This window comes from Stylophora pistillata, chromosome 3, assembly GCF_964205215.1.
Source record: "Stylophora pistillata chromosome 3, jaStyPist1.2, whole genome shotgun sequence".
NCBI classification, from domain to species: Eukaryota; Metazoa; Cnidaria; class Anthozoa; order Scleractinia; family Pocilloporidae; genus Stylophora; species Stylophora pistillata.
The window spans coordinates 41229942-41248080 of NC_142521.1; the positions used below are offsets into that span (position 1 = coordinate 41229942).

Consider the following 18139-nt stretch of genomic DNA (forward strand, 5'->3'; position numbering starts at 1 on the left):
TTGAATCATGAGGAGCTTTGCGCCTGAAAAAAAATTTATGCAAATGAGCTGGCTGCACACTCAATGTGCAGCCAGCTCATTTGCATAAGTTATTCAAACCAAGGTTTGACACCCCTCAGTAGCATGAGGTGTTCGCTGAACACTCCAGGACATTCGTGGTCTCCCTCGCAGCCGTTTTTTCGGATGTCACGCAACGCTCCCCCAAAGAGTTCTTTTTGGGGGAGCGTTGCGTGACATCCGAAAAAACGGCTGCGAGGGAGACTAGGACATTCGATAATCGCCACAAAAATGTAATTAAAGCTCTCCTCGACTAAAATGAAAAAAGCCGCAACTTCCGATAATTACATTTTAAATAATTTTCGAGACACAACACTAATTTAGTTACACATTGTCCAGATAAAATAGTCAAGGGAAAGTTCGTAAGGAACCTTTACGGACCTAATTCGAAATAGCCCGAAAAGCGGTTCACTTAGCTTATTCTATTTGTAGAAACAATTTCTTAAGCCAAACAAACAGTAATTCGTTAACACAATGTCTAGAAATAATCCAGGCCAAATGTCACTGCAAAATATAACAGGGACAATCAGTTCCATGATCAACGGCCTATTGAAGGCTAACTCCGAAAATTCCTTCTTTGCACAGCGCATATTTTGAACTTTAAAGGTCCATAAACTGCATTGATTAGATAAGCCAAAAAATACACATCGCTTTGAACGGACCATTTCCGTTCCGTCCACACGCTCTACTCTTATTGTGAACTTTTAAATGCGACGATTTTGGAACGGCAGTACCATTATACATACCGAAACACAATCTTACATTTCGTAAAAAAATACATCCACGGATTTGCGCTCACAAACCACGCGATAAAGCGTCCAAGAAGCAGGCAGAAAAATATGCAAAGCGAGAAATATTTCATGTGTGACATAACTATTTTGAAATGGGGTTGTGTCACGCATAAATACGTTCAGGTTACGACTATTTTCCTTTGACATTGGTAAGCTGTACCTCAACCCATTTATGATCCCTAATCAATGCACCATGTCGTTTGGCTTTTTCTCCATCTACTATGAAGAAAAAGTAACTCAGCGGTGTACACAACCCAAGAGGGTATAGAAAAAATTAAAAGTATCCCACAGGTATACACTACCCAGAAGGGTATAGAAAAGATTAAAAGTAACCCTCAGGTATACACTACCTAGGAGGGTATAGAAAAGATTAAAAGTAACCCTCAGGTATATACTACCCAAGAGGGTAAAGAAAAGATTAAAAGTAACCCTCAGCTATACACTACCCAAGAGGGTAAAGAAAAGATTAAAAGTAACTCTCAGGTATACACTACCCAAGAGGGTATTGAAAAGATTAAAAGTAACCCTCAGGTATACACTACCCAAGAAGGTAGAGAAAAGATTAAAGTAACCCTCAGGTATACACTACCCAAGAGGGTATAGAGGATATTAAAAGTAACCCTCAGGTATACACTACCCAGGAGGGTATAGAAAAGATTAAAAGTAACCTTCAGCTATACACTACCCAGAAGGGTATAGAAAAGATTAAAAGTAACCCTCAGGTATACACTACCCAAGAGGGTGTAAAAAAGATAAAAAGTAACCCTCAGGTATACACTACCCAGGAGGGTAAAGAAAAGATTTAAAGTAACCCTCAGGTACACACTACCCAAGACGGTAAAGAAAAGATTAAAAGTAACCCTCAGCTATACACTACCTAGGAGGGTATAGAAAAGATTAAAAGTAACCCTCAGGTATACACTATCCAGGAGGGTAAAGAAAAGATTAAAAGTAACCCTCAGGTACACACTACCCAAGATGGTAAAGAAAAGATTAAAAGTAACCCTCAGCTATACACTACCCAGGAGGGTATAGAAAAGATTAAAAGTAACCCTCAGCTATACACTACCCAGGAGGGTATAGAAAAGATTAAAAGTAACCCTAAGGTATACACTACCCAAGAGGGTATAGAAAAGATTAAAAGTAACCCTCAGCTCTACACTACCCAAGAGGGTAAAGAAAAGATTGAAAGTAACCTTCAGCTCTACACTACCCAAGAGGGTAAAGAAAAGATTGAAAGTAACCCTCAGGTATACACTACCCAAGAGGGTAAAGAAAAGATTAAAAGTAACCCTCAGGTATACACTACCCAAGAGGGTATAGAAAAGATTAAAAGTAACCCTCAGCTATACACTACCTAGGAGGGTAAGGAAAAGATTAAGAGTAACCCTCAGGTATACACTACCCAAGAGGGTAAAGAAAAGATTAAAAGTAACCCTCAGCTCTACACTACCCAAGAGGGTAAAGAAAAGATTGAAAGTAACCCTCAGGTATACACTACCCAAGAGGGTAAAGAAAAGATTAAAAGTAACCCTCAGGTATACACTACCCAAGAGGGTAAAGAAAAGATTAAAAGTAACCTTCAGCTATACACTACCCAAGAGGGTATAGAAAAGATTAAAAGTAACCCTCAGCTCTACACTACCCAAGAGGGTAAAGAAAAGATTGAAAGTAACCCTCAGGTATACACTACCCAAGAGGGTAAAGAAAAGATTAAAAGTAACCCTCAGCTCTACACTACCCAAGAGGGTAAAGAAAAGATTGAAAGTAACCCTCAGGTATACACTACCCAAGAGGGTAAAGAAAAGATTAAAAGTAACCCTCAGGTATACACTACCCAAGAGGGTATAGAAAAGGTTAAAAGTAACCCTCAGGTATACACTACCCAAGAGGGTATAGAAAAAATTAAAATTAACCCTCAGGTATACACTACCCAAGAGGGTAGAGAAAAGATTAAAAGTAACCCTCAGCTATACACTACTCAAGAGGGTATAGACGAGATTAAAAGTAACCCTCAGGTATACACTACCCAAGAAGGTAGAGAAAAGATTAAAAGTAACCCTCAGGTATACACTACCCAAGAGGATATAAAAAAGATTAAAAAGTAACCCTCAGGTATACACTACCCAAGAGGGTATAGAAAAGATTAAAAGTAACCCTCAGGTATACACTACCCAGGAGGGTATAGATAAAATTAAAAAATAGCCCTCAGATACATGTATACAATACACAAACCTTGAGGACCATTCAATACTTTTTCAATAACACTGCTGTTGGCGCAATACTCATTTAAAGAAGGAGGCGGAGACAAAGCTGCAAAAGGAGGGTAGCAAGACCAAATTAACTTATACAACTATTATTCTTTCCAAATTTCCAAATCTTGGTATCAGGCTCGGCTATACTTGAATGAATTTTTGCAATTCCTCCGGTAATCATTCGCCGGTCGGACTGTTGGCATTTCCCGCCAAATCTGTCTGGTATTTTACAGTCAAAAGAGATTTGATTTACCGCATCAACAACAGGAATAATAATGCAGTTGAGTACTCACAAATACATCGGCTGGAAATGAAGATGCAACATAGTTGCCTGGCGTTGCACGAACAGCCTTGTTGGCGGGCTTGAGACCGCTGGCGTGACACTACATAAATGATCGGGGAATCGACGAAACGTTTCGTTATTTGAAGAAGCATTCGGCCCGATTCCACATTAATTTTTCGTTAGCAAACACTAGAGCTTTTTTGGGTCGAGATTGTATCCTGTAACTCTTGAAAATTCAGCCCATCGATCGAAGACCTCGGCTTCCATGATGAGATCGCTCTTTGTGATTCCGATCCAAGATTCATTGTGAATTGTTAATTAATCGGTGAACCTTTAACCCACAAAATAACAATCACAATTATAGACGGCAAGTTCCTTGCCGAGCTGTCCGTAACGCACAATTACAACATCTGACGCCATGTATTATACATGCGAACGAAACAACTGATCTGTGGATTCTAGACGCTATCGCGCGCGTTGTTCTTAAATACAACAGACATGCATAACTGAAACTTTCTATTCCCAGTAACTCCTTATTTATTACGAGGCAAGGTTACAAAATTCCAAGAAATGTATTTTCGAAAATGCAGCAATGTTTTGCCACGAATTCAGTTAAATCACAGCTGAGGAAGCTTCACGCATTTGTATCTTTTTTTCGGCATTCTTCATCGACTCAAATCTTTTTCTCCAATTTTTTGTTTTAATATACTATTCATATAATTCAAAGGGCTCGTTTAATTTGTCGTGAGCTGTTGGTTTATCTTCATGGCATGCCCAGTTTTGATTAATTCACCGCATAGACACCTACCGACTGCAAGTGTTAATTGGTTCTCTACGTTGACGACAGAAATGATAGCTCCTCTTTAGAATGCATGCTACGAATTTTTTCCGGGCCCAAAGCTCGTCATGATATCATGACAGTTGCAGCAAACATCGCTTCAGCGTTCGTACTTTTCAAACAAACAAATATGTTTTATTTTTTGTGACAGAAAACCTGTAAAATCATTGATAGATTATCACGACGCTAAAGAGCTTTATGAACCGGAATCATCTTTTCGGAAGCTTTGGGATACACTTTCCGCCACATTGAGTGTAACTGTCGTGCTAGTTAACACCTTGTTGCTGCATTCTTTCATTAAGACTCCGTCGCTCAGGAATCAGAAACAGTAACCCTGGGAATACCATCACAGGGAATACCATCACATCTTCTCGATATTCCATCTGACGCCTATATCCTTTAATGTGTCAAGTGGACTGATCATTTTACGAGAACAGCTTGTCTTTTGACTGTCAATGTGATTGCAGTGGAGAAGATGTGTTCAGTCGTTTGGCCTATTCGTCACAAACTTATGAGTAGCAAAGTTTACTAAGGAGCTACTTTGGCCTTCTGGATCTTTACCGTCTGCCAAACCACTTTTTGTATTTATTGGCGAGATAACTTTAACAAGGCTTCTAGGTTTTCTCATTTTTTGCAGCCAACTGCACTGTTTGTGTCAGTTATCACTATTTCTGCGTGTTATTTACGCATTCGGATAACTATTAAACGCAGAGGAAGGTTCAGAGTCGGCGCAGCAGCCAGGCATGACAGATCATTGGTCCTCTATTACTAGTCACGGGAGTTTTTTTGGTCACGTGGGGAATTCCCATGACCTATGGATCGATCGTTCTGACGTGCAAAAGTTGCAAACACAATTCTGGTTGGCATTTCAGATGTACAACGCTCCTGCTTGCGGTACAATCTTTAGTGAACCTAATAGTTTATTGCTTTCGAATGCCTTTGTTTAAAATGAGCTTGTAAACGAGGTTGCAAGAAATAACATCTCTGCGTATCAAACCAAAAAGATTCATAAGATCAAAAAAATTGACACCTGAAACACTTTCCTACAAACTCTTCAGTAGTTGAAATAAGCGAGAGTGTTAAGCCCCACGTTTCACTAAAAATTTTGTTCCCTAATTAAAGACTGGAATTTCCGTTCCTTTCTGCCTATTGATATACAGTGGAAAACAACTGATACATGCCATAAAAGACCTCCTCCTTGAATGAGAAGTAAACCATTTTGAGTTAAATCACTATATAATCAGACACTTCTGCAGCTTTTTTAGGTATGAACACCATGGATTTGAAACAATAAGGAAACTTAAAATTGGTCGTTTCCTTTACCGGCGAAAACAATTTTAAATAGCATATGCCATTTCGTTCCTTTTCAGAGTATTTCAGTTGAGTAGCCCTCGAAATGCTGTTGAAATTTTGCATTTCTGAGCTGACTCATTATGTGTGGTCGCTATTTTAACAGGATAATTCTGGAACTTGAAGTTTCTTCTGTTTTAGTGACACCTATGCCCTGGTGTCCTGGAGAACTTCTCCCCATATCATGGCTTAAAGACACTCTTAACTGAAACTTACATTCACAGGCTCGTAGTTTTTCCTGATCTTCAGGGATAAACGCACCAACCAAACTGATGAATCACTTAACCTTTGATAGTCAAATAAGGCAAAAATAAGGAAAGAAATGCAATGGGCTTCAAATAACCACTCAATAGATATGTGGTTTAGGAAATGTCCCGCATGATAGATACACTTCTAAAAGCAGGTAAAGATATCAACAATTCATGCAGATTTTATTTGATCAAACTATCATAACTTATGTGAACAGAACATTGTTTATCAAACATATTGTACTTCAACGTATGTTTTTGAAGACTTATTACTATCGTAACGATCTGGTGTGAACATCGACAAGTTTAATCAGTAATTTCTCCTCAGTGTAATCTAGTATACTGTCCAAGTGATAGTTTTACCTAGCTGAATGTCAAATACTTTTTAATTAATCTGTAATATATGAATGATAACTTTGTGGTGTCATAGTTATTTGAAATGGAACTGTAGTTTTTTAATTGTTTTCAAAGTCGATGGTGTCCATGTAACAACAACAAAACGCGCTATGATCCTAAAATAACTTTCACCGACGGTTTCAAAACAAGGAAATTTCCGTTCAGTTATTTAAATTTGGTGTTGGAAAGAGTTAAAAAATCTCGACTGTAGATGTTCCTGGAGCAGATTCCTCGGATGCATCCCTTTTTCATCGGCACCAATTTTTTTTGCAGGCGTTCCTGCTAATGCGACCGATGTCAAATACAATAATCAGGTGCGTACGCGATACCCTGAAGGGAGGTGACGAGAGGGTGCCGTCCAAAATTGGTGAACTCAAGAGAGGCATTGTTAGACAAAAATTATTAGAATCTTTTCTTCCATCAGTAATTGTAGCTAGTTCTCGTTCCTGGGCTCTTGTCGTGTGTATTCGGTGTTCCGAAACGTGCGTCCATTTTTCCCGCTCTTTAAGCATGCTTTTAATTGAAACAATATCTAAGCCATAGTGAAAATGGGGCGCGAAAAATTCTAGCCTGTAAGGAATTTAAACGCATGACCTTTTCGATACCGGTACAGTGCTCTACCAACTTAGCTAAAAAGCCAACTGGAAGCTGGTCGTTCGTTGGATCATAATAGACCCTCAAAATGATTAATGAATGACTGTGAGTATGTGAAAATGTATATGAATATGTGAACTGTATTTGTGCACGATCCTCGCAGTAAAGAGCACTATTTAAGCAATAGTGAAGATCAGACCTAAAAAAAATTCAGGCCTGTACTGACCTCTGCGATACTAGTGCAGCGCTCTACCAATTGAACTAACAAGCCAACTGGGAGCAGGTCATCAAATTAATTCGACGTAAACCCGTAAGGTGATAAATCAAACACAAAGAATGTAACCCGCAATTCAGATATAAGAATTTTTTCAGGTCTGATTTTCACTATTGCTTAAGTAGTGCTCTTTACTGCGAGGATCGCGCACAAATACGTTTCTATAACTGCCGTTCAGATATATGAATTTCATATATTCGTTGTGTTTAATATGTGAACTGTGGATGAGGAAACGTATATTGTTTTCAATGATGCTTAATAATAATAATAATAATAATAACTTTTATTTATATAGCGCTCATATCCTAAGCTCGTGGCGCTTTACAACACTGTGCGGGGGACTTTACCAGACTGCTAAGCAGTTTACAATCAATAAAAGGCGAATCTAACAGATGCCCCCTTCGCCCAATTCCCAGTAAACAGGCCAGACCACATCACAGTAATCTCGTGAGTGGGTTCTTTAACGTCCCCTGCCTAACCAAATTAACTAATTAATAGATGCAGGAGACGGGACCTACGGTTTATTCGTCCTTATTCGAGAAGACTAGAATGTCTATCCATTTCTTAATGTTATAGAAAGGTAGCACATTCTCCTCAGTTATCCTCAGGGGCTTGAACCCTCGACCTCCCGCACAACAGTCCGACGCTCAACCAACTGAGCTAACCGGGAGGCTTAAGCAGTGTTCATCAAAGCGAAGGTCTCTTTCCTATTTGTTTCTTAAGAGGCCGTGACTGTAAATATCGAGAATTGCTGGCCAGGCTAAAAAACTCGAAAATTCTCATAATTTACCTGGAAAACTCCTTTAGGGAGATATATTCAAAAAAAAAATATTTCAAAGTTTGAAAAATAAAATGTGTCCGAGGAAATGGGGAAAAACGAAAATTCGGGTTTTTACCTAATTAATTATGCAAAATATACAGTAAAATTGAGCAACTTTAGCGTGCTAGTACTAAAGGAGAATCTTTCGTAAGAAATCGGGAGTGTCTTTACTTCAAAGTATAACTAATGTGACTTTTATATGTGGCATTTTAAGGAGCTTTGGTTTAATTTTAAAATTTACATGATTTTTTAACTAAGTGCTGTCAATGCTTGTTGCAAAAAGCGTAAAATCGACCAGCTTCAAACCTTCAAAACGTGTCTTGGTATGTGTGGCATTATGTCAAACTACATGCTGGCACAAAGTTTGGTCCTTATACTAAAATAATATGTAATAAAAAATTTGGGTAATTCAGAAACGTGCCGGCAAAACATAAAGCTTTGCGACACACTGTGGCCAGAGGTCACGAATTTACATGATGCAAATCAGTTGTAGAAATCGTACCGCCTAACGGTTCCGGTGTAGGAAGGGCTCTTTTGACGGCTTCAACATAAAATGTACAAGAATAATGACCAGTATTTAATAGCGTTTAATTCTTTTTCAAGCCAATGAGGTTTTTGTTTTTTATCTCGATACTGTCTTGAGGAAAAGCAAATGTTTCAATTGCGTGACAATTGTGACGTTGGATCAAAGGTGAAGTTGCCGAGTAAAGCGGACATGATCCTTTATTTCGTCAAAACTCCATTCTAAAGCATCCAGCCCTATATATCTCGTTTTAAATTATTTGTATAAACTCTTTAATGAGTCTTTATCGAACAACATCTCGCCGGCCTGATCCTGTTTGCCTTCAGGCTGACTGCCACGTGCGGTTCCAAGGGACTTTTTCATTTCCGGTTTGCGCCTTTAATACGGGGACAGCGGAGCTATGGGGTTGAGTGGGCTGTAGCCCCACCAAGAACAATTTATTATTATCATTATCATTTATTTGAATCTTTGTAATTAAAAAAAAGGTGACAAATTTTTCCTTGGACTGAAGCGCGTTTCCGGTGATTTCAGAAGCTCTAGATTTCAAAAATTGCGGGGGGGGGAGGGGGGGAACATATCCCAGGACACCCTATCTAGCAGTCTTTCTGAACCAAGAAAGGCGTACTAAGAAACAGACAAAAGGAGGCTCTCCTCGAAGGGGAGGCCCCAGGACCCTCATTGATAAGTTGGTGTCAATGAGCTCACACTACGCGTGAACTAAAATAGCTCCTCCGATCTAAAATATGCTCCATGGCCCCCATTTTATATCAACGTTCATATAAAACTCAATTTTTTTGATGCAGCCTTTTGCCATTTGCCTGTTAAACTGCACTGCATGAGCAGCATTTAACAAGGTCTTTGAGCAGAGCGATGTAAGATGTCTTTTTTCTCTGATCAACCCCAGCTCACATTTTAATTTAACTGCTCAAAAATAGACTCTTTAGCATTTGACAAATTAAACTCTTCTTCCATAGCAACCAGATCTTCCTCAGTTACAGCTTGTGCGCAGAGGGCTGTCTGCTGTTTCACTTTTGGTGCCATTCTGGAAAAAATGAAGCTACTTGCTGAGTCGTCAAAAACTCGGAGACACTGAACAAGCGTTTCCCTTTCGATCCCTTTGCTCTTCTCAATTATGTTGCAACCATTTCCGCGTCGACCTTTTTGCCACTTTCTTGTTAGATGGTAAATCTAACAGTCAGATATTCTCGTTGCTTTTCGTTAAACCGATAAGCTTTGTTAACTTGTTTGAAAGCGAAGCCTTCAGTGCTACGAGGACAGGTTTCAGGAGGTAGAGGAATAGTTGGCACGGAACTTGAACCTTCCTCGAGCCTTGCGGCATATTTGACCTTCGCTTTATCAAGAAATGTCTCCCTTTCAACCGTCTTTGTGCGTGTTCCGAACGCGAGATGCTTTTCCAGAAAAGAATGCCTTTGGAAACTACGCGTGCCGCCCTCTTTTGGACGTGGAAACACTTGAACATCGCCTTTCGCTTCACAGCCAGTAGGCTTCACTTAGTAGGCTCTTTAAGTTTTCTCCTTGGGGCGATCTCTTTAAATTCGTCGAGGGAATATTTTGGTAATGGCGTTCTGTGGAAAATAATAATATGAAAGATGATTAACGACAAAATCAAACACACCGAAAAATTGTCCAGAGCGAGATTTGGTGCGTTTCCCACAGCGAAAATAACGTTAGGTGCAGCTTGTGCACTGCTACCTAAATGAAGTTAAAGTTTCTTTTTCCAGTATAGCGTTCGAAATAAAAAAACTTGAAATAAATTTTTATAACAAAAACTGGCGCCAGGTTTGATGTTTTCAAGTGATCTTGATTTCAAGCTTTCCCTCGCTGAATTTTTCAGTCTCAAAACTAAAGAGAGATCATGCTACATTATAGCTAGAAACTGGAAAGAGAATGTAACGTAAAGTTTACCATTTGTTCCTTCCAAAGAGATGCATTTGCCGGGGCCTTTATCAAATGTCTGCCACACCCTCATTCCACCAGGATAAAATCTGAAGTTGTTCAGTAAACTGATGTCATTAATCTTCTTTTGCGTGGGGGGAACAGTTTCGCGTTCCCCGAGACTGTCTAACACTAGTCACTACACGAATCCCAGAACTTGCACCACAAGCCCCCCCCCCCCCCCCGCCAAGAAGAGAAGCAAAGCTACAGAATGACATCGTTTTCTTTTTATGCTCTGTGAAAAACCTCGCACGTGTTTACTTTTAAGAAAAAGACCGTGATTACATCATAGAGAATTATCGCCCAGACTGCAACACGGTATAATTGTTACCGTGACATAAGTCCTTTTTATCAATTTTTGTGACAGAAATGTGGCCTTTTTTCCGAAAAAGATAAGAGTAAATAGCATAAAAAATAGTTGGGCTGTTATCTTAGGTGAAAAACTACACAGCAGAAGCTTGCGGTGTTGCGTGACTTTGTTTTCTCCCACAACATTTTTCAAGATATGCAAGATATTTCAAAAGAAATATTATCGCAGTTGCAGAAAACGTAGCTATTCAACTAAGAATAATGTCGATAATAAAAACCTAGTCAACAAAAATGGTGAAATATACAGCGGCCCTTATCTATAGTTAGGTGTAGGTAGTGCTGTTGAAATAGCGAGTCAACAATAACAAAGTCTTCTGCAATTAAATTAACAGAAAATTTCGTACCTACACATCAATTTACAGCCCTCTTCAGCAATGTCTATGGATTTTTTATTGGATAATTTCATATCATTTCCATATCAAATAATTTTTTTAACCATCTTTGACTATCTTGTTTACTTCGTAGCTCTCAAGTACGATTTCTAGAACTGATTTGTATCATGCAAATTCATGACCTTGGCCACATTGCGTCGTAAACTCTTGTATTTTGCAGGCACTTTTCTAAATTACCCAAATCTTTTATTTCATATTATTTTAGTATAAGGACCAAACTCTGTGCCAGCATGCATTTTGACATGATTTCTCACATACCAAGACGCTTTTTGAAGGGTTGAAGTTGCTCGAATTTTCGCTTTTTGCAACAAACGTTTGAGAGTACTTTGTTAAAAAATCTTGTAATTTTTAAAATTAAACCAAAGCTCCTAAAAGTGCCATAAATAAAAATCAAATGAATTATATTTTCAAGTAAAAACATCCACGATTTCTTACGAAACATCCTCCTTCAGTACTAGCACACTAAAGTTGCCCAATTTTACTGTATTTTTTGCATAATTAATTAGGTAAAAACCCGAATTTTCGTTTTTCCTCATTTTCTCGGAAACATTTGATTTTTCAGACTTTGAAATATTTTTTTCTAATATATCTCCCTAAAAGGGTTTTCCAGGAAAACTATCAGAATTTTCGATTTTTCAGCTTGGCCAGCGATTCTCGATATTTACAGTCATGGGCTCTTAATTCGCAGTTCACATATATGATTTTCATATATTCACAATCATTTAAATTCTCTTATTTTCTTGCGCACCTTGCGCGGTGCTCACTCTTTTTGCTTAACGCGTGATACTCTTAGAACAAGGAAAGCACTTGTTGTCAATGCACTTTTCATAGTACTTTGAGAACAAGGAAAGCACTTGTTGTTATTGCACTTTGCGTGGTACTTTTAAAAAGAGGAATACACTTGTTATTTATGCACTTGGCGCGGTGCTTTTAGGACTGTGAATACTCTTGCTGATGACCATTTTGTGCGGTGCTTTAAGAACGAAAAGTAGTCTTATTCCTTGCGCACCTCACGCGGTGCTTTAAGAACCTTTCTGTAAGCTCTTCTCATGATTTTTTTTTTAACCTTAAGTTTTAAAATGCACAGGCTGCGCCGGGGGACGAAGAGCTTGAAAGAAGTGTTTACGTGGGTTGCGACAACCCAAAAAAATTGGCAGGCATCGTCAACAACAAAATTAAATTACACCTCGCAAGTCTGATTGTTAAGCAGAGTTACTCAAAAAACTAGATTTTTGATTCCAGAATCCTAGTTGGCTCATGTTCTTGAATTGCATCCAAACGGGTGAACGAGAGTAAGACGGGACAATCCGGATCCATCGCCTCCGCCCTTGTCAATTGACTCTGCAGACCCAAAGCATTCTTACTACGTCGTTTGAACGCAAAAAGATTGATAAGTCTTTCTCGAAATTCGGGCATTCGGAGACAGTACACGATCGGATTTACGTACGAATTTGCCAATCGACAAAATTGACCTGAGAGGTAGACTTCTCCTTCCACATTACCTGTTGTAAACCGCAGAATATTTGCTATACCGAACGGGGTCCACGTGATCACGGACAACAATGTAACTATGAAAAGAGTTTTGGCCAGTTTGTTATGGTTCTGTTCCCGATTTAACTCGACCCTTGGAACTCTCCTTTTAGAGTAGATGAATATTGTAAGATATGCCGTTGTAATGATTACCAAGCATGTCGCCGTGTACGTTGATAAAACGATAGGTTGAAGTACAATGTTAACTGAAAAGTAGGAAAAGATAGGATACGTTGATGTGATCAGCACGGCTGAAACGGTCCAGGTTGCTCCAATAACATAATAGTAATTTTTCGTTATAGTCGTGCGATGGCGTAAAGGACAGGTGACGGCATAAAGTCTTTCTAAAGCGATCACCAATAAAAATGACAACGAAGCCATTCCAAAAGTTGCGTCGGCTAAATTAGTTTTTTGAGATAGCCTGCAGGCGTCATTTTTGTATCGAAGTGCGAAACATGCAACATCCTCCATTACTCCAACACCAATCAACAAATCAACAACGGAAAGGTTTATCAAAAAGTACCGGGTCCTATTCAGTGTGGATCTCTTTCTCCAAAATATGGCAATAGTAACAGCATTTCCCACAATGATGGCTAAGCTTTCTATCGCGAACGCTGTCGTCCACAGTGCTAATTTTGAGCGCGTGAAGTTTGCTGCCATCACTTCACTTGTCAAAGCTAGAGATATCGATGTTGGCAAAGTAACTGTTTCAATGCAGTTTCACAGTGTGTTAGTCTCAAATGTGGTAAAACCCATCGTTACTTCGTTTTGTTTACACACCTGCTCTCTCCAATATGATGTAGACCTAGAGAGCCATACACAGAGCTTGGCCGGCATTACTTGCAAGTGCGATAATTGATTTTCGTTAATAACGCAGCTTTTTAGGTTGTTAAATAAGTAATTAGTTTGTTGGTGCCAATGATGTATTTTCATTACAACACATTTAAAAAAAATTCGGTTTTGGGGTGACAGTTTTCAAACACAGCTGCCAGGTTACATCGAAAAATCTGTACTAAACTTCTAATTAAAACCTGAGCTAAACCGCATAGATGAAAATGAGCTCCTTCCTGTATCAATTCTGAAAATTAGGCGAAACATTTTCTAATAAGTTAATTTCAAGGAAGAAATTTTTCACATATTGCTCTTTACATCTCAGAATTCTAGCTTCCAACAAGTTTTCATGTATGAAAACACAAATTGCACCCATGCAATGATTAATAAAACATGAATTTCGACCCTCCGCTTGTCATTGTTATCAAAATAACCTTTCTTTGTTTTCGCTCGAAGACTTAATGTCTTCATTGTAAAAAAAGTCACAAATAAAATAGGCTTGTAAAAACGCGCACATTACTAGGAAAAAAACAGCTCATTTCAGAACGGTCTCTCTTCCTTGATAAAAAGCGTTTAATTTGTTGTCAAGTTTTCTCGTTTCTTCCACCATTTCTTAAAAAATTAAACAAGTCGTACTTACTGCAAATTCATGGAAAATATTTCCCAAAAGCAAGTTCTTTACAATTGAAAAAAGGTGTCCATCTGTGCATTAATAATTAATATTTTCCGTTTGCATAATACGAGCAGGCAAGACATGGCGCTTTTTTTCTTAGATCATTGAGCAGGTTAACTAGCAAACAGTCTAACAAGCTCGTTTGCCTCAAATTCAAAATATCAAATTGCATTGTTTTCTATTTTTAAAAATCTATTCGAGAATCTGAGTTGTATTGTGCGATCAACATGTAGGATCTGATGACACTTGGGACACACTTGGAACTTTGTCAGTCCCACGCTGTTAATTAAGTTGTACCCCCCAACTTAAATATGTTTTCCAGTTGGAGGAGAACGTGTCAGTCGCCATGGATCAGGAAAAATAAAAGCTTAAGAGAGTGTCTCTGTAAGAGCGGTCCGGTCGATTTTGCTTGAGATACAGATTTCGCCCATTTCTTGTGTGTTGTAAGACATTCATGTGCCTATACTAAAACCACAATCTATTTGATCGGATCTCTTCATTTTTCAGAGTATTACAGGGCGTAAAATTAACTTTTTTTTTCCGGTAGCCTCTTGGCTCCTAAATATTTTAAAGTGGTAGCCAATTCCAAAAAGTTGGTGGCCATTATGACACACATGCACAACAAAGGTTTTTTACCCTGTCACTGTAGTAGAGTTATCATATCGTAGTGATACAGTCCTACAAACATCAAAAATGAGCCCGCTAAATTCGCACGAGCTACAAAGAGGACACTAGAACGGATCATATACAACTTTATAGGTTACCTAAATCCAAGATGGCGTCTAGTGACGGTAGATTTACGTTCGACATCGTGTATGTGCTGCGTTTTGGAAACGAGCTTAACGAGTAACCGTTGCTGCAGATTTATCTTTACAAATCTTCAACAATCACTAGATCTCTAGGTAAGGTGTGATTAGAAATTCTAGTCGCCAATTTGGCGACTAATTTTCAGGATTTGATCGCCAAAGTGAAAAATTTTTATCCCACTGGCGCCTGTATTAGGCGCAATTTTACGCCCTGTATTACGGAAATTAAATTTCATTCGAGCGAAGGCCGGTCGTGACACTTTTCAAGGCTTTAATTTGAGAAAACTTTGGAGAACGATTTACAAAAACCTACGGAACTCAGCAAAAAACAAATGATAGTTTAATGATAGTTTAATGATATATTACAATGTTACAAAAAAAATGCACTGCCCGCAGTTAGCAAAGGCTAGTCGAGGCGGGCAGTGTTTGATACGTATATTATAAAATATAAAATAAAAAGATTTACAGAGCGAGAGATTTAAAATTAGATACAATGAAATATATGAAGTTCATATATTTTGAACTGTGGTATTAGATACATATGGTGAACGATCCTCGCAGTAGATAGAGCTATTTAAGCAATAGCGAAAATCAGACCTGAAGAAAATGAGGCCTGTACGGGACTCGGACCTTTGACCTCTGCGATACTAGTGCAGCGCTCTACCAATTGAGCTAACAAGCCAACTGGGAGCAGGTCGTTAAGTTGATTCGTAATAAACCCGTGAAAGTGATAAATCAGATACAATGAAATATATGAAGTTCATATATTTTGAACTGCGGTATTAGATACATAAGGTGAACGATATGAACCTTTGACCACGGTCAAAGGTTCGAGTCCCGTATAGGCCTGATTTTCTTCAGGTCTGATTTTCGCTATTGCTTAAATAGCGCTATCTACTGCGAGGATCGTTCACCATATGTATCTAATACCGCAGTTCAAAATATATGAACTTCATATATTTCATTGTATCTGATTTATCACTTTCACGGGTTTATTACGAATCAACTTAACGACCTGCTCCCAGTTGGCTTGTTAGCTCAATTGGTAGAGCGCTGCACTAGTATCGCAGAGGTCAAAGGTCCGAGTCCCGTACAGGCCTCATTTTCTTCAGGTCTGATTTTCGCTATTGCTTAAATAGCGCTATCTACTGCGAGGATCGTTCACCATATGTAGATTTAAAATTCTAGACAAATTACAACTACATTAATACATTTAAGATACGTAAAGAAAACAGAACAAGCTGGGGTCTTATAGTTGTGCTAGAAATATTAAAGTAGACAAATCGATATAATCGTCATATTTTTCGAGTCTCTGAAGGAGGAAATCATGAATTTTACTCTTAAAGTTGTATTTTGATAGCTGGCGCACTTCACAAGAAAAGCTAATCCAGATTCTAACACCATTTCTTGAAAATTCCCTTTTTTGTATATCTAATCCTGAGCTTTGAACAAAATAGTCGCCTTTTGAAGATGATCTTGTCTTATGGGATGAATATTAGCTTGATAAGTGAATAAGTTAGATATGTTAGAAGGTGACAAATTATTGGATATGTCATGCATCATGATGGCAACTGATTTAAAGTGAAGCATATCCAAAGCAAGTAAACGAGAAGAAACACAAATACCACAGCCATGTATATTAACTCCATCTCATCCATTACAATCAGGTAAACAAGAAGACTTGAATGACACCTTATCGGTTCGCTTGAGTCACACACGCGGAAAAATGATCAAATTCAAGGTAAATTTTTGAAAAAGTGAGGCGTTCTTAACTGATCCAACTAACATAGCTAGGAAGTAGATGCCATAGAAAAGGTAACTACAGAAAAAACCTTTGCGGCCCGACCTTTGCGATAATTTTATAACTCCGCCAACGTACCTGATTTTTGGCAATCTCCAAGGTTTGGCCGCCATTATGAGGGACTTGTCGACATGAAACGTTGCAGACATAAATCGTCAAAAATACATACGAAAGCAATTCAAATGAACTTTACTTTAAATTCAAGCAGCAAAATTTGAAATTATTCGTTAAACTTATCACTCCCACATTCCCATGCGACCATTTCTCCCAACAATTCAAACACTACAACTAGTGTTCAAATTCCCCTCGTCAGTCCACTGTAAGTAATAACCTGTGACACCCAGGCTTCGACTCGAATGCGAAGTACGAATCAAATAGCACAACTGCTTCATCTTCGAGGCAATATCACGCTGGTATTTTGATTTTCTGATCGACAAGAACGGTGATCAGGAAGCGATCGCCATGTTTACCTCATAAACGAGACCGCTGACCAGCCGCTGAGTGAAAACAGAACGGGGTGGGGTGGGTGGGGAGCTTATCGTCATAAGTTATTCGAATAAATACTTAAAAAACTTTAGGACTCTCATTCTAACCAGTGAAGGCATGCTTCGTGGTACAGACTACTTTATTTTATTCTCATAACTTTTTCCTTTAAATTAGAACGGGTATTAATTAATAGAGTTGTCGATATATTTTTAACCGGGGTACCCATGACTTTTTGCTTGTCTTCTGTGGTATGAAATAAGATGTCTTTTACCAGAACCTTTTATTTATGCCCCATTGCACGGAATGAACTCTGTCTTTAGAATGTTTGTTGTAAGTCATTTTTGTTGTTCCCAAGAATGTATGCAAAATCATTGCTTTATACAAAGCTGACTCTAAAATATGATTTTCCCTAACAGTAACCAATGTCATTTACGTATGATTTTCATAAAACTAGCAGTGTACAATTTTTAGTCGTGTTTTCCACTTATAAGCTCGACATGTAATTGTTAAATGAACCATGTTAGTTTCAGCTCATACCTTTATTCAATCTGACCTTTTATCCCTAAACCATATTCTGTTCATTTCCAATTTTCCTGTACATTTTTTTTTTCATGCGACAACGACAAAGGGTTTTATAAGTAAACCGATTTTTTGGCGAACCATGCTTCTATCTACAAAGACATGAACAAGGTCGGCTAAATAAGCTCCTACCCCAGCTCCTAATTTTTTGGTTGCTTTCGCCCCATGCCTCTGCGCGACTCTCTGTTGGCTAAAAAGAAATTTGAAAGACTGTTATGCAGGACACCGTTTCTTTTTCATTTCAGTTACCTTCTACAATTCTATATAAGTATGTAAAGATATAAAAA

The 18139-nt window shown here is 38.4% G+C and overlaps 1 protein-coding gene across 1 annotated transcript; it reads right to left on the reverse strand.

Moving 5' to 3' along the window:
* Positions 1 to 8952: 8952 nt before the first annotated feature.
* On the reverse strand, positions 8953 to 13411 carry LOC148736130 (beta-2 adrenergic receptor-like). Its single transcript, XM_088755420.1, has 2 exons — positions 10356 to 13411; positions 8953 to 10015 (listed from the first exon to the last, which is right to left on the reverse strand). Exon 1 carries the CDS (start codon positions 13334 to 13336, stop codon positions 12371 to 12373), a length of 966 nt encoding a protein of 321 aa, XP_088611546.1. The 5' UTR covers positions 13337 to 13411; the 3' UTR covers positions 8953 to 10015; positions 10356 to 12370.
* Between the last annotated feature and the right edge of the window lie 4728 nt (positions 13412 to 18139).